General features: G+C 41.7%; 1 protein-coding gene across 1 annotated transcript in view; it reads left to right on the forward strand.

Moving 5' to 3' along the window:
• ryr2a (ryanodine receptor 2a (cardiac)) overlaps window positions 1-25,359 on the forward strand; it is a 769,474-nt gene that overhangs the window by 441,601 nt on the left and 302,514 nt on the right. The window contains exon 25 of the mRNA XM_087991236.1: window positions 16,182-16,329. Within this exon, the coding sequence (XP_087847362.1) occupies window positions 16,182-16,329 (148 nt within the window). The remainder of the gene's footprint in view (window positions 1-16,181; window positions 16,330-25,359) is intronic.

Raw genomic sequence — 25,359 nt, forward strand, 5'->3', positions numbered from 1 at the left:
GTTTTGGTATTTTTCCCATGCTAGTTATGTTTTCCTCTTTACTGTCCAACTCAATGTATTTGATTTGGCCTGTTGCTCACTTATAGAATTCAGCTGATGTGAAACTTACATCCTGTTTTCTACTTTTTGTTCAAAATAGGTTAAAATAGATCCCATGGAATGTTTAGCCAGGGCCCAGATGTTAGTGACATGGTGAGTTATCAAATCCCATTAAACGTTATAAAGCATACCAATTAGTTCTATTTTTAAGATCTAGCTTCAAAACTCCCCCAAAATCCATTCCATCATGACTGTCTCACCAGTTGGTCATATTTTAGTACCTTATCATTCTGTCCTGGCATTCCACTCCCCTAGCTTCTTACATTTGCACACCAGCATGAACTCCTCCTGTGCGACCCTATCCCAGGCTGGCCAGGTCTAAAGGAAAGGTTGCTGTAACCCTCAATGGGGGAAGAAGACCACCTTACTGGCCTGGATAGCCTCAAGCAGAATACCCAGTGAGGCTTCGGCAGAGTGGAGAGTCACCTTCTGATGACATGTCGGCAGTGGGACATAAAATTACAGATTGTTGCCCTGTAGTGAGTAAAGGAGGGTGCCAAGGTAGCCTTTAGCTGTTGTACCAAAACCTTTCAGGCTGGAAGATGCTTGTGAGAGAGAACTGCTGTCCACCATTTGCATGTGATTTACTCTTTATTTCATCCCAAGACTTGCATACAATTTGTATTGGAAAACAAGTGATCGTGTGAGAAAAGATCATCGCAGACTATTGTGAAGATGATGCCATCTGAAATGTCCACTGCCATATTTTGACTCCAAGAAGGAAAATCCCCACCACTACTCTTGTTTCTCTCTAATAGTACTGCTTGACATGCTGATTCTTCAGTATTTTCTGCTTTTATCTCATTTGCTTCCATTATTGCTATCACGTCATTGATAAATCCACTAAATCCAATTAAATCTTCCTATCAATTGGCTATTCCTGATGTGAACCAGTCTCCTCAGCTTTGACCATGTATTATGTAATTATAAGAACAATCTTTCTGTTCTGCAACGTAATACGCTCAAAGGCAGCAAAGAGGTAGGCTACCGGGGAAGTGACGGTATAAATAGGTTAATCACTTCCTAAAGAGAGAAGTAATTAAGGAAAATGGAAAGAAAATGAGGAAATAACTTTGACATTCAAAAAGAATGAACTGTCAGTTGGACATAATGACCTTTTCCTGGAAAAAATTATGTTCACATGAATCATAAATGTACTTTGTGAATTCTATCACATCTGCTTTTTATGGTACACTTTTTTTAAACAGGGTGAGTGATAAATGCAGTCCTTGAGAATGAAATTGGAGCTGAATCTCAAGGTTTATTTGTAGATATGAAAATTAATATGCAAGAAATGCTTTGATTAATTATACATATTAATGCAAACTGTTGTGTTAAAGTAAGATTTTTCAAGTTAATGAAAAATGTGTAGTATATCAATGACGTAAGTAATTTATCTGTCACAAAGAAATCATTAGGGCTCGGAATATACCTTCAAGATCATAGTTTAAAGGACTTGAAATATTAGAATAATGTATCTTACAACTTCATATGACTAATCTCCATTAAAAATACACTCTATTTGATTAAAAACCATATTATAAGTCATCTCCATTGCACTACGTCAACAATAGTGAAGGGCAGTAAAAATTTATCTTGTACTGTGAGGGATTACATTTGCATGTTATGACATTTTCTATTATGTTGAGCAAAATGAAGTATTAGTAGTAGCTGCCTTTGTGACTGGACTAATGTGGGCAAACTGGAAACTGTCCCATTTTACTCTCACCACTGCCTATCTGAGGCTGACACCAATTCTATCAATTTGTGAGACAGCTTGTTCAAGTTGAGTGTAGTCATAGAGTCATACAGCACGAAAATAGACCCTTTACTGTGTTTGGCCCATATCCTTCTGAACATTTGTTATTCATTTACTTATCCAAATGTCTTTTAAATGTTCTAACAGTACCCGCATCTACTATTTCCTCTGGAAGCTTGATCCACATACCTCCACTCTATAAAAGAGTTGCCCCTCATGTCTTTTTAAAAAATCTTTCTCCTCTCACCCCTAATCTTGAAACCTCCAACCCTAGGGAAAAGACAACTGCCATTCACCTTATCTATACCCCTCAGAGAACTGTCTGACTTTGAGTGGAAACTCTTGGCTATGTGCTGATTGCTAGTTTGCAATTGTCCAGCTCTGAGACATTATTCATTCATGGCTCTGCCTGTCCTTATTGTTGATGGAGCCGTCATTACCATGAGGACCATTTTATTTTGGGTTCCCTTTTTGTACTATGCTCCTTTAAATGAATTAAACTTTCAAAGATGCAGAATCCTGAGTGCTGAAGCATTTTAGACACAAGGTATGACATATCCAGTAACCACCCAATCCACCCCTTGCCTGCCCCCATTACCCCAACATGGTCCTTGTGCAGTTTTACTTAAACATCCTCCCAAGAAAATTGACATCCAGACATCTTCATTTTTTTTTCTGAACCCTTTCCTGAACCTGCCTTGCTGAACCCGTTTGAGTGATCAGCTCCACAAGGATAGCTGTGTGATGCACCCTAAACTCCTCCATTACATTTAATGTGCATTCTACTTTAATTTTTAATACATATTTTGTCAGGAAAAGGAAAACACCTTATCCATTGGTTCATCCAGCTTCAATTTGTCTTGATATATGAGGTGAAAAAACATGCATGGTGGTTCAGTGGTGAGCATTGCTGCCTCACAATACCAGGTACCCAGGTTCAATTCTATCCCCGGGTGACTATCTGTTCGGAGTTTGCACATCCTCCCTGTGTCTGTGTGGGTTTCCTCCGGGTGTTCCAATTTCCTCCCATAGTCCAAAGATGTGCAGACCAGGTGAATTAGTCATGCGAAATCGGCCATCTTGTTCGTGCATTAGTCAGAGGGAAATGGGTCTGGATGGGTTACTCTTCGGAGGGTCGGTGTGGACTTGTTGGGCCAAAGGGCTTGTTTCCACACTGTAGAGAATTTAGATGTAGGTTTGCTTGCTGAGCTGGAAGGATCATTTTCAGACGTTTCATTGCCGGACGAAGCTCACTGATGATCTTGCCTAGTATGGTGACAAAACATTTGAAAGTGAACCTTCCAGCTCAGCGAGCAAACCTACATCCAGAACCTCAACCTGAGCTACAAATCTTTTCAAAACTCGCTATCGGGAATCTAACCTAAATGTCAGGTCATGGCAGCCTATATTTCTTCAACTGAAAGCTATTAACTCTCTCTCTGCTTGCCATGGTAACTACACAAATTCAACTCCACAGCTATTGCCCTGAACCTTTTTCCTGAACCTGCCTTGTTTGATTTAATAAGTCTTTCTCCACTTTTGAAGATGACTCAAAAAACTCTTTTCAAACATACCTTCAATTTCAAGATTAGAGTGAAGCATAGAGGGATTTCTGTGTTTTGTTGCTACTAAAGGAATCCTCTCTCAGTTGTAAACTGCAAGCTACGGTGTTTCTCTTTCATTTACCTAAACTATCCTCCAGGTTGGCGGCTTCCATTGGTAACAGTGACATTAGAAATAACTTTGTAATGTAAATGATTCAGAGAATGGTAGAGATTGACAGCACTGTGGGAGGACAGAGTCATGTGGTCTGTGCTGATTCATTGCTAGAACAGTCCCATTGCCCTGCATGAGGAACAGTGAATGCTCCCTCAGTCCTAGTCGGTATTCCTTTCGCAGCCAACACCATCATCAAATTCAAATGTCTTGATTGGATGTGAGGAACAATCTTGAGTGGTTCATGAGCTTGATAGGTGTATAAATAATATACTTGATATCTGCCTGGTGATTGCTGGTACTCCTCTAAGGAGCAAAACCTGCTAATATTTGACCTTCTTTCTAAGCATGCAGAATTACAAATTATATCGACAGCAGGTCCGGAGCTCTTGGAGGTTCCTGCATTTAAATTGACTTTGATGCTTAAACATGATGCTGGGCTTTTCCAAGTGTCAAGATTGCTGGTTAGAATGGAGATCAGTACCAGGGGAATTCAAGCCTGAGAAATCTTTAACTTTAGCCTTGTCTCCCCTATTGCCATTAGTCTAGAATAGTGTTTCTCAATGGGGGCGGAAGCACCCCCTGAGGGGCATTTGCCTTTCTTCGGTGGGCGTTGAAGTCAAAGGGGGCGGTAAGGGGGCACTGAATGACTTTGTAGAAGCATTGAAGGACATTGCTGTGTGCAGATGGATAGTCGCATAACACAAGTCTGTTATTTTCCCTCCACCCATGGAGGTGTGTGCTCTGATTGGTTGCTGTGCTATTATTGATAGTCTTCTCTGTGAATATCAAACCATTTGAACTCGTTTGCAGTTGGCACTGATTCTACTGCCGAGATCAATATCACCTAACTCGTGTTGCTTTTAGGAAGACGAAATGCAGCTTTTCAATTGTTCTACCAGGTGGCAGAATGAATGCACATTACAGCTAATTAACCAATCAAATTTTGCCACTGTCTGAGCATCTTAACATTATTGTGATAAGGTAATACCCATGATTCCATCAGGGTATTCGAGCAACAGTGTAAAAATTGCCTCATCGAGTAAGAAAAAGTGCAGGCAGTATAGCATGGACTATTTGCGATATGGCTTTATTCAATCTCCATCTAATAAGCAGTTACCACTGTGCTTGCTCTGTGAACAAAGTTTTTCCAATGAGGCCATGAAGCCTTCCCACCTTATTAAACATTTGGAAAAGAAACAGTGACAAAAAGGACAAAGATTTGGCATATTTTCAAACATTAAGGAATAAATTCAATCAGCGACCAACGATTTCCACTGCTTTTTCAAAGATGGGAGCCACAAATGTGGATGGCCTTGTGGCATCATACAACATAGCGAAGCTAATTGCAAAATGTGGTAAAACCTCATACCGTGGGTGAATCGTTGGTGCTTCCAGCTATTGCCGAAGTATTATCAACCGTGCTACTTAAGGAACCATCAATGACTATTGAGCATATTCCTCTTAGCAACGATTCCGTGAGAAGGCGCATCGATGAAATGCTGAAAATGTGTTGCTGGAAAAGCGCAGCAGGTCAGGCAGCATCCAAGGAGCAGGAGAATCGACGTTTCGGGCATGAGCCCTTCTTCAAGAATGGCTCGATGAAATGGCCTCAAATGTTGAGAATAAATTATGTTCCCTTTTGATATCGAAAGAAATCACCTTACAAATTGATGAAAGTACTATATGTGGAAATCAAGCTTTACTTTTGGGGTATGTACATTTCATCGACAAAAATGAAATATGAGAAGAATTACTTTTTGCTCTGGATCTACTGACAGATACCAAAGATAAGACTATCTTCAACTGCGTCAAGGATTATTTTGCTAAAAAACCGTTCCCCTCAAAAACATTGTTGCTTGTGCTACGGATGGCATGCGTGATATGACTGGCCAACATTGGGGATTTGTCGCATTATTAAAGAGAGAAGTGCCACATGTTTTCACAGTACACTACATTATCCATCGGCAGTATCTGGCTGCAAAGAAACATAGTGAAGCCCTCAACCATTCTCTACAAGTGGTGATAGATGTGGTAAATTAGATAAAGAGACATGCTCTGAATGAATGACTTCTCCGCCAACTCTGTAAAGATAATGAAGATGAATTTCTGCAATTGCTGCGACACACAAAAGTGAGATGGCTCTCGAAAGGAAAATGCCTCAATCATTTCCATGAACTGTTCGATTCTATCATCGATTTCCTACACAGAAATAATGAAAACCTTTATATGAAAGCCGAAACTGTAAAACACGACTGTGCATATCTTGCGGATATATTCGAAAAGTGCAATTCACTGATCATACAGATACAAGGAGATAATGTGAGTTTCATAAAAGCAAGGAATGCTGTTACATCTTTTATTGCGAAATTTGATCTCTTTCATCGGAATATCAGTCGTTGTGAGTTTTACCGGTTCCTGAGTTTAAATAATATCGCAGAGAATGTTACTGATGATCAATTAATTATCTACTCAGCTCACATTCGTGCACTGCAGGATGATATGAAAATACGATTTGCTGATCTTATCGAGATGGAGATCCTGACATGGCTGACTGACCCCTTTATCTCATTCGCCTTCAGGAAGGAATGATAGAGCTCCAAAATGACACCACAATGACGATTCGGTTTTCGCAAATGGGTGAGCCTCTTTTTTGGATTCAAGATGACACCCGATGTCATTTCCCGCTATTAAGCGAAGAGGCAAAGCGGTTTGCACGACCATTTCCTACCTCTTATTTGTTTGAGAAAGGATTCAGTGCTGTTGCAAGAATACAAGATAAGACCCGCAATCACATGGATGTTGTTCAACGTGGTGACCTGAGATTGCTTTTGACAAAAATTGAACCAGATGTATATGATTTAGCAAGACATATACATCTGGTGAACCACAAGGATCGCATTGACTATTTTGCTATCACAGACTAAATTTTATACAGTGAGCCAAAAGTAGGTGGACAGTAAGAACAGTAATAAATAACATTTATTTTTTGTTGTATATAAAACAAATTTCACAAAAGTTTTCCATTTTCAGCACTGCAGTGTATTGCAGTTATATGGAAAAACAGACTTTGGTGATTTGGGGGCGTTGCATGATTTCAAGGATAAGAAGGGGGCATTGTGTATGGAAAGGTTGAGAAACACTGGTCTAGAATGTTGCCCAACACAGACCCACTCAGCTTTTCATCGTTGGACAACCCTCACCCCAGGACTAATGTGGTGAACCTTCACTGCTGCACAAGAATAAGCTTTCTTAAGTATGGAAACCTAAATTGCGTGCAGGATTCCAGGTATAGTTTCACCATCACTATGTACAATTGTAGCAAAACTTATTTATTTATGCACTCAAGAGCCCTCACAATAAAGGTCAACACAGCATTTGCTTCTATGAAGTTTCTCTGTCCTTGCATGTTCACTGTTTGTGTCCTTTGGAAAATCACAGAAATGTCTCGCTGAATGACATCTACGAGTTTCAAGCTTTTTTAAAATATTAGTTTTTTTCAAAACTCACAACCAGAGTTAACAGTTTCACACTTACCAATCTTTTTCTTGGTCTGTCATCTTGTTGACCATTCATTCACCCCCATTATGTGTTTTTGTAGCTTCCTTGTGTCTTCCTCACAGTTTGCGTAGTCAGCAATGCTAGCTACATAACTGTCTTTTTGTTAGTCGTCAATGTAGATTTTGTATTTATTTTCCAATCAATGTGTTCAGAGATATTATTACACACCTCTGGAGCAGGTGAGTCTTAAATGTGGACCTCCTGGCTCAGAACAACTACATCACAAGATCCCCCTGTAGGTTTTGCATAGCTGAGACCTAGCTCTGATCCTTGTGGCATTCCACTTTAAAGGCCCCATTGATTTCTGCAGTGTGCTTCCTGATTGTTAACCTATCTTATGGGACTGTGGAGGCTTTACCTATCCATGCTAATATATCACTTCCAATCCATAAGATCTCATCTTGTGTATTAATCTGTCGTTGGGCACCTTACAAAATCCCTTTTGGAAATATCACAGAAAGCCATATCAAAATGAATAAGTAAGTAACTGTGGCAGCCTTCTTCTCAAAATGTGAAGAAAAATGTAAAATAACAATTTCGGAATTAACAGACAGAATGGAAGCATTGCACATTCTAGTCTGAGATTCTCTCAGGTTTCTTAGTGCTGTTCATATTTTTACAAGGGAAAATGTTGTTCCTTTAAATGCATTTTAAAAACATTTTTGATACACAGTATCAAAATTCATATTTTAGCTTCAGAGCGAAGTTTTTGTCATCAGTTTATTGATAAACTGGAAAGGTAATATTGTTATTGTTAATTTATTTCACCCGTGTTAGCCTCACAATGAATTTGTATGCCATACATGACAAAGAAAAACTGAGTACTTGGGATGAACATTTGGTTTCTTTCAATCTCTTTCCACTAACCAGCAGGTCAACAGAATCCCTGGAGAAGTGGTGTAAATGAAGAAAAGCAGGTGACTACACTGTTTCTGTAGGGATTCTGCCAATATTCAACTGAATTGACAATGAACGATTGTGTGAGAAAACCACAAAATTGTCTCCCATTGTGCATTCTGTTCTGTTTCACATTGGACCCTGAATGGACTAAGAAGTATGATGCTACAATGAATGTTCTGATGTCTAACAATGTAAATCTAGCCTAGCATTGTGCAAAGTGATCTAACATAATGCTGGTATGACATAGTCATAGTATCAGAGTCTAGATTAGAGTGGTGCTGGAAAAGCACAGCAGGTCAGGCAGCATCCGAGGAGTAGGAAAATCGATGTTTCGGGCTAAAGCCCTTCATCAGGAATAGAGGCAGGGTGCCTGCAGAGTGGAGAGATAAATGAGAGAGGGGTGGAAGTGGGGAGAAAGTAGCATAGAGCACAGTAGGCGAATGGGGGTGGGGATGAAGGTGATAGGTCAGAGAGGAGGGTGGAGTGGATAGGTTTCCTCATTTCCCCTTCCCCCACCTCACCCCAGCTCCAACCTTCCAGCTCAGCACCGTCCCCATGACCTGTCCTACTTGCCTATCTTCCTTTCCACCTATTCACTCCAGCCTCCTCTCTGACCTATCATCTCCATCCCCACCCCCATTCGCCTATTACTCTATGATACTTTCTCCCCACCCCACCCCCACCCCCCTGTCATTTGTCTCTCCATTCTGCAGGCACCCTGCCTCTAATTCCTGATGAAGGGCTTTTGCCCTCGGATGCTGCCTAACCTGCTGTGCTTTTCCAGCACCACTCTAATCTAGACTCTGGTTTCCAGCATCTGGAGTCCTTGTTTTTACATAATCATAGTATCATCCTTCCCATGCTGTCTTCCCAGTACCTCATAAACAATTTTGCTGGAACTCGTGCTATTTCTCAGCAGGGTTAATGTTGAGAGTTGATCTGTATCACTGGATTATATCCACTGAGAACTGAACAGATGGCATTTCTTAACTTTGCTTAACTTTACCCTTTCACCCCCATTAAAGCAAAGGACATTTCAAATTGAGGACTGAAGTGCCGAAAGCATGAACTAACATTTATTACGTGAATTTTTTGTTTACTGATCCAAGCCCCGATAAGACCAAATATTGTAAATTGAAAAACGTTTATGAGGTGCAGAAAGCTGTTTTACCAAATAAACGTTGCCTTGGCAACTGCATAGTCTTCACTTCTGGTACTGAACACTATTTGCATAGATCACAAACGAATAATTAGAGACCGAGAATTTTACCGAATCAAGAAACAGATTTCTAACTCCTTCCATAATTAATATCTCCTATATTCCCACAATCACCATAGATTCCATCTTATCACCCCAACATGAAAAGTGATCTTTTTCCAGATCTTCGATGGAATGTAAACAAATGTAGCCTTCAGCATATTGTTATTATGAGAGAAGCTTCATGGTTTCCCATTTACAATGCATTAACAGGTTCTGCTAAATCTCATGTTGTGATGTCATAAATTTTATGAAAAGCAGGACTTCTCTCTGACGATGCAACTGACTGCAGTTTGAAACTGAATTGACAAAGTATGTCGTCATTGCTAAAATGACTTTGTGGATTAATTAGGTACAGTACTGTAAACAACTGGAGCTAATGTATTTTTCCACTATTTAGGAAGGTAAAATTTATTCTTCAAATTTTTGCATTCTTAATTTGTATTTGAAGTCTTAGCGGAGGAATGAATAATTTGGACATTGCCTTGGTTCAATGATAGGGCGCTCGCAACTGGGAGGTCAAACTCCACTCTGGAGATTTCAGCATATAATCTATTTGAGTGCATAATGGTCCTTAAAGCAGTGTTGAGCAAATTCTTCCATTTGGGGAATGATGCCTTTCAGGAGAGTTGGGAGATTTTCTAGAGCTGGCAGGGAGATTTAAACTTGTAAGGTGGGGGTGGGTTTGGTGGGACCCAGGGAGATAGTGAGGAAAGAGATCAATCTGAGACTGGTACAGTTGAGAACAGAAGCGAGTCAAACAGTCAGGGCAGGCAGGGACAAAGCAGAGAACAAGGTAGGACTAATAAATTTATTTCAATGCAAGGGGCCTAACAGGGAAGGCAGATGAACTCAGGGCATGGTTAGGTACATGGGACTGGGATATCATAGCAGTTACAGAAACATGGCTCAGGGATGGGCAGAACTGGCAGCTTAATGTTCCAGGATACAAATGCTACAGGAAGGACAGAAAGGGAGGCAAGAGAGGAGGGGAATGGCATTTTTGATAAGGGATAGCATTACAGCTGTACTGAGGGAGGATATTCCCGGAAATACATCCAGGGAGATTACTTGGGTAGAACTGAGAAATAAGAAAGGAATGATCACCTTATTGGGATTGTATTATAGACCACCTAATAGTCAGAGGGAAATTGAGAAACAAATTTGTAAGGATATGTCAGTTATCTGTAAGAATAATAGGGTCGTTTTGGTCGGGGATTTTAACTTTCCAAACATAGACTGGGACTGCCGTAGTGTTAAGGGTTTAGATGGAAAGGAACTTGTTAAGTGTGTACAAGAAAATATTTTGATTCAGTATGTCGATGTACCTACTAGAGAATGTGCAAAACTTGACCTACTCTTGGGAAATAAGGCAGGGCAGGTGACTGAGATATCACTGGGGGTGCACTTTGGGGCCAGCGACCATAATTCTATTAGTTTTAAAATAGTAATGGAAAAGGGTAGACCAGATCTAAAAGTTGAAGTTCTAAATTGGACAAAGGCCAATTTTGACGGCATAAGGCAAGAAGTTTCGAAAGCTGATTGGGGGCAGATGTTTGTAGGTAAAAGCTGGAAAATGGGAAACCTTCAGAAATAAGAAAACGAGAATCCAGAGACAGTATATTCCTTTTAGGGTGAAAGAAAAGGCTGGTAGGTATAGGGAATGCTGCATGACTAAAGAAATTGAAGGTTTGGTTAAGAAAAAGAAGGAAGCATATATAAGGTATAGACAGGATAGATCGAGTGAATCCTTAGAAGAGTATAAATTTATAGACAGTAGGAGTATACTCAAAAGGGAAATCAGGAGGGTAAAAAGGGGACATGAGATAGCTTTGGCAAATAGAATTAAGGAAAATCCGAAGGGTTTTTACAAATACATTAAGGACAAAAGGGTAACTAGGGAGAGAATAGGGTCCCTCAAAGATCAGCAAGGCGGCCTATGTGTGGAGCTGCAGGAGATGGGGGAGATACTAAATGAGTATTTTGCATCAATGTTTACTGTGGAAAAGGACATGGAAGATATCGAATGTAGGGAAATAGATGTGACATCTTGAAAAACATCCGTATCGCTGAGGAGGAAGTGCTGGATGTCTTGAAATGCATAAAAGTGAATAAAGCCCCAGGACCTGATCAGGTGTACTTGAATTCTGTGGGAAGCTGAGGAAATGATTGCTGGGCTTCTTACTGAGATATTTGTATCATCAATAGTCACAGGTGAGGTGCCGGAAGACTGGAGGTTGGCTAACATGGTGCCACTGTTTAAGAAGGGTGGTAAGGACAAGCCAGGAAGCTATAGACCAGTAAGCCTGACGTCGGTGGTGGGCACGTTGTTGGAGGGAATCCTGAAGGACAAGATGTACATGTATTTGGAAAGGCAAGGACTGATTCGGGATAGTCAACATGGCTTTGTGCGTGGGAAAGTGTGTCTCACAAACTTGATGGAGTTTTTTGAAGAAGTAACAAAGAGAATTGGTGAGGACAGAGCGGTAGATGTGATCTATATGGACTTCAGTAAGGAGTTCGACAAGGTTTCCCATGGGAGACTGGTTAGCAAGGTTAGATCTCATGGAATACAGGGAGAACTAGCCATTTGGATACAGAACTAGCAAAGGTAGAAGACAGAGGATGGTGGTGGAGGGTTGTTTTTCAGACTGGAGGCCTGTGACCAGTGGAGTGCCACAAGGATCAGTGCTGGGTCCACTAGTTTTCATTATTTATATAAATGATTTGGATGTGAGTATAAGAGGTATAGTTAGTAAGTTTGAAGATGTAGTGGACAGCGAAGAAGGTTACCGCAGATTACAACGGGATCTTGATCAGATGGGCCAATGGGCCGAGAGGTGGCAGATGGAGTTTAATTTAGATAAATGCAAAGTGCTGCATTTTGGGAAAGCAAATCTTAGCAGGACTTACACACTTAATGATAAGGTCCTCGGGAGTGTTGCTGAACAAAGAGATCTTGGAGTGCAGGTTCATAGCTCCTTGAAAGTGGAGTCGCAGGTAGATAGGATAGTGAAGAAGGCGTTTGGTAAGCTTTCCTTTATCGGTCAGAGTATTGAGTACAGAAGTTGGGAGGTCATGTTGCAGCTGTACTGGACATTGGTTAGGCCACTGTTGGAATATTACATGCAGTTCTGGTCTCCTTCCTATCGGAAAGATGTTGTGAAAGTTGAAAGAGTCAGAAAAGATTTACAATGATGTTGCCAGGGTTGGAGGATTTGAGCTGTAGGGAGAGGTTGAATAGGCTTGTGCTGTTTTCTCTGGAGCATCGGAGGCTGAGGGGTGACCTTCTAGAGGTTTATAAAATCATAAGTCGCATGGATAGGATAAATAGATAAAGTCTTTTCCCTGGGGTGAGGGAGTCCAGAACTAGAGGGCATAGTTGAAGGGTGAGTGGGGAAAGATATAAAAGAGATCTAAGGGGCAACTTTTTCACGCAGAGGGTGGGTACATGTATGGAATGAGCTGCCAGAGGAAGTGTTGGAGGCTAATACAATTGCAACATCTAAAAGGCATCTGGATTGGTACATGAATAGGAAGTGTTTGGAAGGATATAGGCCAGGTGCTTGCAAGTGGGACTAGGTTGGGTTGGGATGTCTAGTTGACATGGACAAGTTGGACTGAAAGGTCTGTTTCTGTACTGTACATCTCTATGTCTCTATGACTCCAGGAATCGATCTGCACTGTTAAGCAATATTGGAAAAAGAGCAAGAGAGTTCTCTCATCCTTCCTTCAACCATTATCATTATTAAAACACAAGAACCGTATTGCAAAAACACTTCATTTGTTGATGACATCTTCCAAACCAATGAATTCTACCACCTGGAAGTACTTGTGCATTGGAGCACTATCACATCCATGTCCCCCTTCAAGTTGCATGCTATCTTGCCTTGAAACATATTGTTCTTCCCTCATTGTCACTACATCAAAGTCTCGGCACCCTGGGAGAGCCTTTACCATCTGGACTCTAACGATTCAAGACAGTGGCTCTCCTTCAGCTTCTCAGGTGGCAATCGAAAATGCACAATAAATTAAAGCATGAATAAAGAACTCTTTTGTGATGTTGCAAAAAGTACTATATAAACAGTTTTCCTTACTTGTGTTTGCTGTACTTTCAGCAAAGGGAAAGTTCTTGAGCCGTCAAAACTCTCTCGAATTGGGGAAGTGGGGCTGTGGTTTGCTAAGATTGGATGCACTACTGCCCTGCAACAGTGAGCTGCCCTCAGTTCGAGTTTTCTGTTCCAAAGGCATCACTAAGTGTGCATCCTTTTCAGCTGATCAGCATCAGTGGCCTACCTGTTTGGGTAGGGGTTTTTGAAACCAATTTTCTTCTTTTATTTTCATTCACTCCTAAAAACATTATTACTTTAAATATCCTTCCCAAGTCATTGTTCTTGGTGAATGAGCTGAGATGGTAAAGCTTTTCATTGCTCACACAAGTTCCAGCAGGGGTTTCTGGACAGATCCGTTCACAATGGAAATTCTGGTTGTTAATCCATTTCTCAACACCGCATTGGAAAAATCAATTAGAGGGACCCTAATGCATAGAGGGGCCACCAACTCCCCCTTGCCTCCCGGCACCTTCCCCTGCCACCTCAGGAAGTGCAAAACCTGCACCCACACCTCCCTCTCATCTCTGCCCAAGGCCCCAAAGGGTCCTTCCACATCCGACAGAAATTCACCTGAACTTCCACACGTCATCTACTGCATTTGTTGCACCTGATATGATCTCCTCTACACTGGGAAGACCGGACGCCAACTTGTGGATCATTTCAGTGAACATCTCTGGGACACCTGCACTAACCAACCCCACTGCCCTGTGGCTGAACACTTTAACTCCTCCTCCCAGTCCACCAAGGAAGTGCAGGTCCTGGGCCTCCTCCATCACCAAACTCTAACCACCCAACACCTGGAGGAAGAATGCCTCATCTTCCGCCTTGTGACCCTCCAACCACACGGGATCAATGTGGATTTCACCAGTTTCCCCATTTCCCCTTCCCCCACCTTATTCCAGATCCAATCTTCCAACTTGACACAGCTCTCTTGAACCTTCCTACCTGTCCATCTTCCTTTCCACCTATCCGCGCCACCCTCCTCTCCGACCTATCACCCTCTCCCCCAACTTTATCTACCTATCCCATTCACAGCTACCTTCTCCCCAGCCCACCCCCGTTCCATTTACCTCTCATCCCCCTTGGCCCATAAGCCTCATTCCTGATGAACGGCTTATGCCTGAATCGTCAATTCTCCTGCTCCTCGGATGTTCCTGACCGAATGTGCTTTTCCAACATCACATTCTTCTGCTGCTACTGTGGTTCAAAGTTTGTGAGAAGATTTGTAGCTCGGGTGCTCGTTGCTGTGGTTCTGTTTGCCGAGCTGGAAGTTTTTGTTGCAAACATTTCGTCCCCTGTCTAGGTGACATCCTCAGTGCTTAGGAGCCTCCTGTGAAGCGCTTCTGTGGTGTTTCCTCCGGCATTTATAGTGGCCTGTCCCTGCCGCTTCCGGTTGTCAGTTTCAGCTGTCCGCTGTAGTGGCTGGTATATTGGGTCCAGGTCTATGTGTTTGTTGATGGAGTTTGTGGAGGAGTGCCATGCTTCTAGGAATTCCCTGGCTGTTCTTTGTTTCGCTTGCCCTATAGTGGTAGTGTTGTCCCAGTCAACTTCATGTTTCTTGTCGTCTGCGTGTGTGGCTGCTAGGGATAGCTGGTCATGTCGTTTCGTGGCTAATTGATGTTCATGGATGCGGATCGTTAGCTGTCTTCCTGTTTGTCCTATATAGTGTTTTGTGCAGTCCTTGCATGGGATTTTGTACACTACATTAGTTTTGCTCATGCTGGGTATCGGGTCCTTCGTTCTGGTGAGTTGTTGTCTGAGAGTGGCTGTTGGTTTGTGTGCTGTTATAAGTCCGAGTGGTCGCAGTAGTCTGGCTGTCATTTCAGAGATGTTCTTGATGTATGGTAGTGTGGCTAGTCCTTTGGGTTGCGGCATGTCCTCGTTCTGTTGCCCTAATGCCCTAATGCAAAGTCAGTCATCAGCCAAAACATTAGAACAAATTGGGGAATAAAAACTGGGAACAAAGCAAAACCTTGCATATTCTAGAGATCATTTAGAATTAGATAACATAACTAGCAGGGTCAGCATGGCTTATGAAGAAGAAATCATGACTGACAAATTTTCTGAGGTAACAAACAAGATAGATAAAGGGGAAGCCATGGATGTAATATATTTGGATTTCCAAAAGGTGTTTGCTAAGGTACTGCACATAAGGCTACCCAATAATATAAGAGCTGATAAGGTTGGAGATACTATATTAACTTGGCTAGAGGGTTGGCTAACTAATAAAAGGCAAAGAGTTGGGATAAGGGGCCATTTTCAGAATGGTAATCTATAACTGTGGAATGCAACAGGGGTCAGTGCTGGGTCACAAATGTCTATTTTCTGTCCAGCTCCTCTTCGTGCTGGTGTGACTGAAGTCAGAAGATTTGCTTGTGAGAAATTATTGGCACAAAGACATAGTCAATGTTTCTGCGCATCTGACGCCCCAGGGCTTGATACAATATAGCTGTTCATTTTACAGCTTCGTGCAGACACAGGAATAAGTTGAATACGAGAAGAACTCATTTTGAGTGTTCATGAAGCTTCACAATTCAAAACAAAACTCTCCATACAAAGAACAGACATCACAAATAGGAGTAGGAGAAGTGCATTTGAGCTCTTCCACCACTCAGTGCAATCGTGGCTAACTATATTCCCGAATCACAATTTGACAATTTCTCTTCCCTTTCCAACGTGAAAACTAAGTAACTAGATGAACACACGTGTGGCCTAATAGTCAAGGTTAAAATTTCTTTTTTAATTGTTCTTTCTTACTGTGTTTCTTTTGCCATAGGATGTCAAAAACAGAAGAAACCCCCGTCTGGTTCCTTATACCCTTTTGGATGAGCGCACCAAAAAATCCAACAAAGACAGTCTGCGTGAGGCAGTTCGCACACTTCTTGGCTATGGATATAATTTGGAGGCACCAGACCAGGACCATGGTACATCCCAACTCTTCCTATTCTCTTAGACCTTTTCTAAGATTTTGCCAAGTAGGTTATGGTTAAAGACTATTAGTTGTGTATTAGCAGTAGAAATTAATTGTTGAGTATTGGTATGTTTGATTAATTTTATTTTTAACATAACTGTTGTTGCTTATTTCTTCACTCTTCCTGAACTAAAGAAATGATGAGATCAGCAATCATGCCTCTGCAATGTTCCCTCATGGGCTCAATTTTAGGAGATGCCCATAGAAATGATTTTTTTCCTCACCACCTAAGGGTCAACATGTACCATCCTCAGTAGGGTCAAACTGGCAAATTATAATGAGTGGAACTGAAAGCGAGAGCTAGCCACTGACTGATAACATCAATTTTTTTGCAAACTATGCAATAACTGTAAATTGGATCAAATTGACCAAATGTCAGATCTTCACTTAGGAACCTGTGGTGAAGTCAATTGCCCAGTATTGGTAGCTCCTTTTGATACAGGTTTGGCACTGATTGTACTGGCTCTGGTTCTAGTCCCAAGTCCAAAATCCAACTCAGTGATTTTTGTTTAGATTACTTTGCATATAATGAAATACTTCCTGTTGTAGCAGGTTTATTTACTTTCTGAGTGCGAGATAAAGTAAAAGCTTCCTAACTGGTAAAATTAGGGAGTCAAATTGTAATTATATCGTGATTGATAGTGAGTTTCAATGTGGATTGCCCTTTAATGGGGAGAATTAATTTCAAGGAAAACAATCCATTCGTATGTTTTATTTTCTTAATATTTAGAATTCCTACAGTGTGGAAAAAGGCCCTTCGGTCCAACAAATCCACACCGCACCTCCAAAGAGTATCCCCCCAGACCCATTGCCCTACATATCCCCTGACTAATGCACCTAATCTACACATTCCTGAACACTATGGGCAATTTAGCTTGGCCAATTCACCTAACCTGCACATCTTTGGATTGTGGGAGGAAACCAGAGCACTCAGAGGAAACCCACCCAGACACAGGGAGAATGTGCAAACTCCACTTAGACAGTTGCCCAAGGCTGGAATCGAGCCCAGGTACCGGTGCTGTGAGGCAGCACTACTAACCACTGGACCATCGTGCAGCCCCTGATGATTCTGCTGATGAGTTTAAATATTCATAAAATTATAAAATCCCTGCAGTGTGGAAGCAGGCCATTCAGCCCATGGAGTACACACTGAGTCTCCAAAGGGCATCCCATCCAGTCCCACCCCCCCACCCTATCCCTGTAACCTTGCATTTCCCATGCTATTAATGAGAATAATTATTTAGTAGTCTTATACAAAGGAATATAGGGACAGAACTAGATCTTTCAATACATGATCATAAAAATTAGGGGCAGGATTAAGCCAACCAACCCTTCCAGCCTTCTCTGCCATTCAATAAGATCATGTCTGATCTGATCGTGGCCTTAACTCCATTTTCCTGCCTTCCACCCATAGCCCTTGAGTCCCTCGCAGATCAAAAATCTGTCTAACTCAGGCCTTGCATATATTCAACGACTCAGCCTGCACAGGGAAGAGAATTGCAAATGGTTCATGTCAAGAAATTTCTCCTCAGCCCCATTGTAAATGAGAGATTCTTTATTTTGAAACTGCCCTGTTTGTAGATTCTCAAGGAAGGGAAACATTCTCTCAATACCAATACTGTACAACCCCCTCAGGATTTTATATGTTGGAACATCATCATTTTCATTCTTCTCAACTCCAAAGATTAAAAACCCAATTCACTCCTTTTATCCCAAGCCTATTCCACCATTCAGTTTGAGTTTGGCTGATCTCTGCTTTGAACTCAATTTACTTACCTTTATTTCATACCAATTGATCACAAAAAGTGACAAAGATTGACCGGTCTTTGTCTTGAATATTTCATAGAACCAATACTCAAACCTTTTGGGGGAATTAATTCTATATTTCCAGTGTCCTTAGAGTGACTAAATGCTTTATGATTTTATTGTGCTCGCGCGATCGAAAGTTTCCCACCAAAGGAAACAATATCTGCCCAATTGAATCAGTTTGTTATTTTAAAATCTGATTTGATCACCCTGCAACCTTCTAAATTCAAGGAAATAAAGCCCCGGCTTATGCAACCGGTCCTCATCATTGAACCTCGTAAAACCAATATCATTACAGTGAATTGGGTGACACTCATTCGAAGGTCAGCATATCCTTCCTGAGTCCCAGCACCCAAAATAATATTCCAGCATTCTCCAGATTACACCAAGGCCAATTGTAACTGAGTCTTAACTTCTACCCCTTTATACTTAATTTCCTTTTGAAGTAAAGATTTATACTACGATCACCATTATATGTGTACACTATGTATTAGTAACTTGTGTATGCAATAAGATCGAAATGAGAGAAGACAGTTTAAAAAGTGTCTTTTTTTTCAGTAGTAAGGAGAGCTGTATCAGTCAAAATTACAGGAATGCTGACTTAAGTAGATTTAGTGTCTCCTATGTTTTTTATGGGTTTGGAGGCAAAAAAACCAAATGATTAAAATTGTAATAACTAAGGCTTAATACATAGTGGCACTGAAAAGTTCAAAAGTAAGCTGTGATAGAAAGGAATATCTTTTAGATCGGAACTGCTATATATAGTCCCTGAAAAGCACATTGCCACTGAAAAACAGCAGGGAGTAAGGTGTTTAAAAATACATATTAGTTGTTATGGACAGTAGAAGCATGCACCGTTTCTATAGCAACTTGTTTCTCTATCGTTAACTTAAGACGTTATTGTGCGCAAAAAGGAAGAATGCCTGTAATTGGAACTGCTGTGCTGATCTATTTGCAGAGTGGAGCCTGCTGTAACACAATAATTACACAATTTGTCAAATTTGATTCCAGCATATAAGAACAGAGAATGCTGGAAATACACAGCAGGTCTGTGGAGAGAGAGAAAAACAGAGTTAACAGATGAGGTTTTAACTTACTCAAAACACTTGGAGTTAAAAGTCAAGCTTGACAACTCAGGTCGATCACCTTTGTGCTCATATTTGGATCCCATACGGGGTGAGAACAAGGTGGAAAGGGCCTAACGAATTGCAGAATAAAGGCGACTGAAGATCACACTAAGAACTAAAGTGGGGTAGTATTGAGATTTTTAAGGGAGGATGTGGGCTACACACAGGGTGGAATTTAAGACCCTGAATGATTGGTTGTGAAGATGTGGGACAGGAAGGATCATGAACAGTAATTAATGCCCATTGTGGATTTTACCCCATTGGACATTGAGCATCTGAAGGGGACCATTAAGCAAACTCTAATGGAAGACAGAGGCTACTCAGAGCCAACTCCCTTTCTCTCATTGGAGTGTCCTGCCCTCCCACCAGCTGGTGGTGCCCTCTAGCGTAGGCTCCTCAACGATGGTTGGCCTCTCCCTGGTGCTTTTCTGGCAGCTCTGACTGCTTTCAGTCAGTGGCACTGTTGGCAATGGAGAGCTGTTGGCAATGAAGAGCTGCCAACTTTTAATTAGCTGTCAGTCCTTATTATGCAGAATCTTTCTCCTTGGAGTCCTTGATCACAGGAAAGACCAAACGCTGGCTAGTTCAGTGTGTGAAGGGCACTTAATCCTGTCGACTCTTCCCAAAAAGAGGATGTGGTCCTCCTGGCAATCTTGCTATTGTCTGGCAAAGGCTCCTGCCATGAATAGTAAATTTGGTCCACAGCCAGGACTTGAAGTGAAGCAGGTCCACAAAAGGGAATCAGTCATGGCCGTCCTAGGAAATTACCTTGGATCCATAAAAGGGTGAACTGTTTTATGTCTTAGATTGCTTTTCTCAAATTACTTTCCTAAATGAAAGTGTCATTTTGATTCATGTCATTAGAAATTAGGACAGAGAGCAACGGACTTTGTTTAGCTGCTTAATGATGTATCAAAGTTAATCTTTGGCACCAGGAGTTTACTCAAATGCTTTCGGGAATCAAGGATGAATTTTCTACAGTTTATTTTCCTGAAATTCAATGGACCCTTTTCTCTTTTGCTTCACCAGTCTCAGGAATTAAAGATGGGAGAAAATGTCTAATGCACAGGATGACCCTTGGTGTAGCTGACAGATTTTACCCACTTAACATACATTAACCATTAATGTACAGTAAGATCTGAAACTCCACAGGAATTCAAAACACACGTTTGAAACATATAAAATGTGACTTTTTACAATTCTTTTATTTCAGTCTTTCAAAACTTATTCTCACTGGGTTAGGAATGCAGTCCACACAACTATCAACATTTAGTGAGTTCAGGAATGGTTGATTGCGAGATCTGACTAAATTGATTTTAATTTATTTCACAGGATCACTTCCTCCAGTTTCTTATAGCAGAATAACTTTCCAAGATGCTAATAGCAGGAAAGAATTACATTGTTAGCATAGCAACTGAACTTGCACACACTCCATTTCATCAATAGAAGTGACATGATAGTATACGTGGCACATCATCTGCCAAAGTATTTCATTGGAGACTTGCTCTGGTTTAGCTTATGTTGGAAAATTATTCCTCAGCGTGCCTTATTGAAGTACTGATGAACTTAAGCATCCTGTCAGAGAATTTGTGTGGAAACAGCAAATCTGTGTTGCAACAAAAACAAGCTGGTTGAAGAATCAGTCAAATACTGTGATTCAACAAACATTTCTATGGATAAACTCTTGAAGTAGAACAATTAGAAGGGCTTTGGAGAAAAGAGAAGTCTAAGACCAACTGAGAGGTGCTTGCAGAGGACTGGCAAGGACATCATTTCAAGCCTCCTTCAGTTCTATACCATTCCATGATTCTATGACTTTCATTCTTCTGGGGATATGAGCCCCTGCCAGACCTGACCAGTTGTATTAGCTCAGTGTTTGTCAGAGCCATACCTCAATGGTAGTTCTCTTGCCCCTGGGTGAGAAGGTTGTGCATTCACAGAACCAATCCAGAGCCACAGCTCTAAAAACAAGGCTGCCATTCCAATGCAGGACGAAAGGTGCTTGCAGTCAGGATGCTATTTTTGAGACTCCTTGCTTAACTCAGGGTTCATCTACCTTTTGGTTAAAGGTAAAAGATCCCATGAAGTTATTTTGAAGAAGAGCTGAGGAGTTGCTCCTAATGTCAAATTGAATTGAATTGAATTGAATTGATTTTATTGTCACATGTACCGAGGCACAGTGAAAAGCTTTGTCTTGTGAGCAATACAGGCAGATCACATCATTAAATAGCATAGATAAGTAAATAATTGGTAAACAGCAGCAAAAACAAAAACATAGGTACAGGTAAATGCTAAGAGTCCATTCAGCATTCTTACAATAGTAGGGTAAAATCTATTTCAAAACCAGCTGGTGTGTGTGTTCAGGCTTCTGTACATTCTCCCTGATGGTAGAGGTTATAGAAAAACATTGCCAGGGTGGGATGGATCTTTGAGAATGCTGGCTGCCTTTCCTTGACGGCGGGCCTGGTAGATGGATTTTACAGATGGGAGGTTGGCCTTTGTGATTGTCCGAGCTGAGTTCATGACAAATCTGATTATCCTCAACTCCACTTTCCTGCCTTTTCCCCATAACCCTCAGTTCTCTTACTGACTAAAAGTCTGTCAGTCTCAGCTTTGAATATTCTTAATAACCTAGCCTTCATAGCCCTCTGTAGTAAACAATTCCACAGATTCACTGCATTCTGAGAGAAATAATTAAACCTGACCTCTGATTTAAATAGGTGAATGCTTCTTCTGAGATTACGCCCTTTGGCCCAAAACTATCGTACAAGGATAACTTGCATTGTTAGGGGGACAGATAGGAGGTTCTGTGGGAACAAGAGAGACTCATGTTTGGTGTGTTACCTCTGAGGTGCCTCGGTTTGTGATGTCTTTGATTGTGTTTTTGGGATCCTCGCCGGGGAAGGGAGAGCAGCACCAAGTCGTGGTCCACATAGGCACCAACGACATAGGTAGGAAGAGAGATGGGGATTTAAAGCAGAAATTTAGGGAGCTAGGATGGAAGCTTAGAGCTCGAACAAACAGAGTTGTTATCTCTGGCTTGTTGCCCGTGCCACATGCTAGTGAAGCAAGGAATAGAGAGAGAGAGGAGTTGAACACGTGGCTACAGGGATAGTATCGGAGGAGGTCACCCTGTTGGATTCCTGAATAATTGGGGCTCTTTTTGGTGTAGGTGGGACCTCTACAAACAGGATGATCTTCACTTGAACCAGAGGGGTACCAATATCCTGGGAGGGGAATTTGCTAATGCCCTTCGGATGGGTTTAAACTAGTTCAGCAGGGAGATGGGAACCAAAATTGTAGTTAGAGTATATGGGAGGATGAGAGTAGTGAAGTCAGAACTAAGATTTTAAGATCGCAAGAAGGCACCAGCAGGCAAGAAGTTGGTTTGAAGTGTGTCTTCTTCAACGCCAGGAGCATCCAGAATCAGATGGGTGAACTTGCAGCATGGGTTGGTACCTGGGATTTCGATGTTGTGGCCATTTCAGAGACATGGGTAGAGCAGGGAAGGAATGGTTATTGCAGGTTCCAGGATTTAGATGTTTTAGTAAGAACAGAGAAAATGGTAAAAGAGGAGGTGGTGTGGCACTGTTAGTCAAGGACAGTATTACAGTTGCAGAAAGGACATTTGAGGACTCCTCTATTGAGGTAGTATGGGCTGAGATTAGAAACAGGAGGTCACCCTGTTGGAAGTTTCTATAGGACTCCAAATTGTTCCAGAGATGTCGAGGAAAGGATAGCAAAGATTATCCTCGATAGGAATGAGAGTGACAGGGTAGTTGTTATGGGGGACTTTAACTTTACAAATATTGACTGGGAATACTATAGTTCGAGTACTTTAGATGGCTCAGTTTTTGTCCAGTGTGTGCAGGAGGGTTTCCTGACACAGTATGTAGACAGGCCAACAAGGGGTGAGGCCTCTTTAGATTTGGTACTGGGTAATAAGCCCAGCCAGATTTTGGATTTGGAGGTAGATGAGCACTTAGGTGAAAGTGACCAAAATTCGGTTATGTTTACTTTAGTGATACAGGCTTTTAGACTAGATGGGATTGAGGATCACAAGGAAGAGGTGTTAGCAATTCTAGAAAGTGTAAAAACAGATAAGTTCCTTGGGCCGGATAGGATTTATCCTAGGATTCTCTGGGAGCCAGGGAGGAGATTGCCGAGCCTTTGGCTTTGATCTTTATGTCATCATTGTCGACAGGCGTAGTGCCAGAAGACTGGAGATGAGCAAATGTTGTTCCCTTGTTGTGGAAGGGAAGTAGAGACAACCCTGGAAATTATAGACCAGGGAGCCTTACTTCGGTTGTGGGTAGTATTGGAAAGGGTTATAAGAGGTAGGATTTATAATCATCTAGAGATGAGTAAGTTGATTAGGGATAGGCAACACGTTTTTGTGAAGGGTAGATCATGCCTCACAAACCTTATTGAGTTCTTTGAGAAGGTGACCAATCAGGTGTTGAGGGTAAAGCAGTTGATGTGGTGTATGTGGATTTCAGTAAGGTGTTTGATGAGGTTCCCCACGATAGGCTATTGCACAAAATACAGAGGCATGGGATTGAGGGTGATTTAGTGGTTTGGATCAGAAATTGCCTAGCTGCAAGAAGGGTGGTGGTTGATGGAAAATATTCATCCTGGAGTTCAGTTATTAATGGGGTACCACATGGATCTGTTTTGGGTCCACTGTTGTTTGTCATTTTTATAAACGACCTGGATGAGGGCGTAGAAGGGCGGGTTAATAAATTTGCAGACGACACTAAGGTCGGTAGAGTTGTGGATAGTGACGAAGGATGTTGTAGGTTACAGAGAGACATAGGCTGCAGAGCTAGGCTGAGAAGTGGCAAATGGAGTTTAATATGGAAAAGTGTGAGGTGATTCACTTTGGAAGGAGTAACAGGAATGCAGAGTACTGGGTTAATGGTAAGCTTCTTGGTAGTGTAGATGAGCAGAGAGATCTCGGTGTCCAGGTGCATAGATCCTTGAAAGTTGTGACCCAGGTTTACAGGGTTGTTAAGAAGGCATACGGTGTGTTAGCTTTTATTGGTAGAGGGATTGTGTTTTGGAATCATTAGATCATTCTGCAACTCTGGTGCGGCCACATTTCGAGTACTGCATACAGTTCTGGTCACCGCATTATGGGAAGAATGTGGAAGCTTTGGAAATGGTTTAGTTTAGATTCCCTACAGTATGGAAACAGGCCTTTCGGCCCAACAAGACCACACTGACCCTCTGAAAAGTAACCCACCCAGACCTATTCCCCTACCCTATATTTACCCTTCACTAACGCACCTAACACAATGGGCAATGTAGCACAGCCAATTCACCTGAACTGCACATCTTTGGACTATGGGAGGAAACCAGAGCAACCAGAGGAAACCCACGCAGACACGGGGAGAGTGTGTAAACTCCAGACAGACAGTCGCCTGAGAGAATGGAAGCCAGATGCCTGGTGCTGTGAGGCAGCAGTGCTAACCACTTAGCCACAGTGCCGCCACTCCCTCACCCCAAGGGATTCAGAGGAGATTTACTAGGATGTGGCCTGGTATGGAGCGAAGGTCTTACGAGGAAAGGCTGAGGGACTTGAGGCTGTTTTCGTTAGGGAGAAAAAGGTTGAAGGGCGACCTAATTGTGATATATAAGATAATCAGAGGGTTAGATAGGCTGGACAGGGAGAGCCTTTTTTCTCGGATGGTGATGGCTAGCATGAGGGCACATATCTTTAAAATGAGTGGTGATGGATATAGGGCAGATGTCAGAGGTATTTTCTTTACTCAAAGACTAGTAGGGGTGTGGAATGCACTGCCTGCAAAAGTAGTAGTCTCGCCAACTTTAAGGGCATTTAAATGGTCATTGGCTTGGTATATAGACAAAAATGGAATGGTGTAGGTTAGATGGGCTTCAGATTGCTTCACAGTTTTGGCGCAACATTGAGGGCTAAAGGGCCTGTACCACGCTGTAATGTTCTATGTTCTATGTCTGTATCCTTTTGGAGACTTTGTGTCACCCTCACAAATTCCCTTCCAATCTATTTTTGTGTCATCCACAAACTT

Source organism: Chiloscyllium plagiosum, unplaced genomic scaffold (assembly GCF_037043375.1).
Source record: "Chiloscyllium plagiosum isolate Xiang-an unplaced genomic scaffold, Cpla_swu_hap1 HiC_scaffold_10, whole genome shotgun sequence".
Lineage (NCBI taxonomy): Eukaryota > Metazoa > Chordata > Chondrichthyes > Orectolobiformes > Hemiscylliidae > Chiloscyllium > Chiloscyllium plagiosum.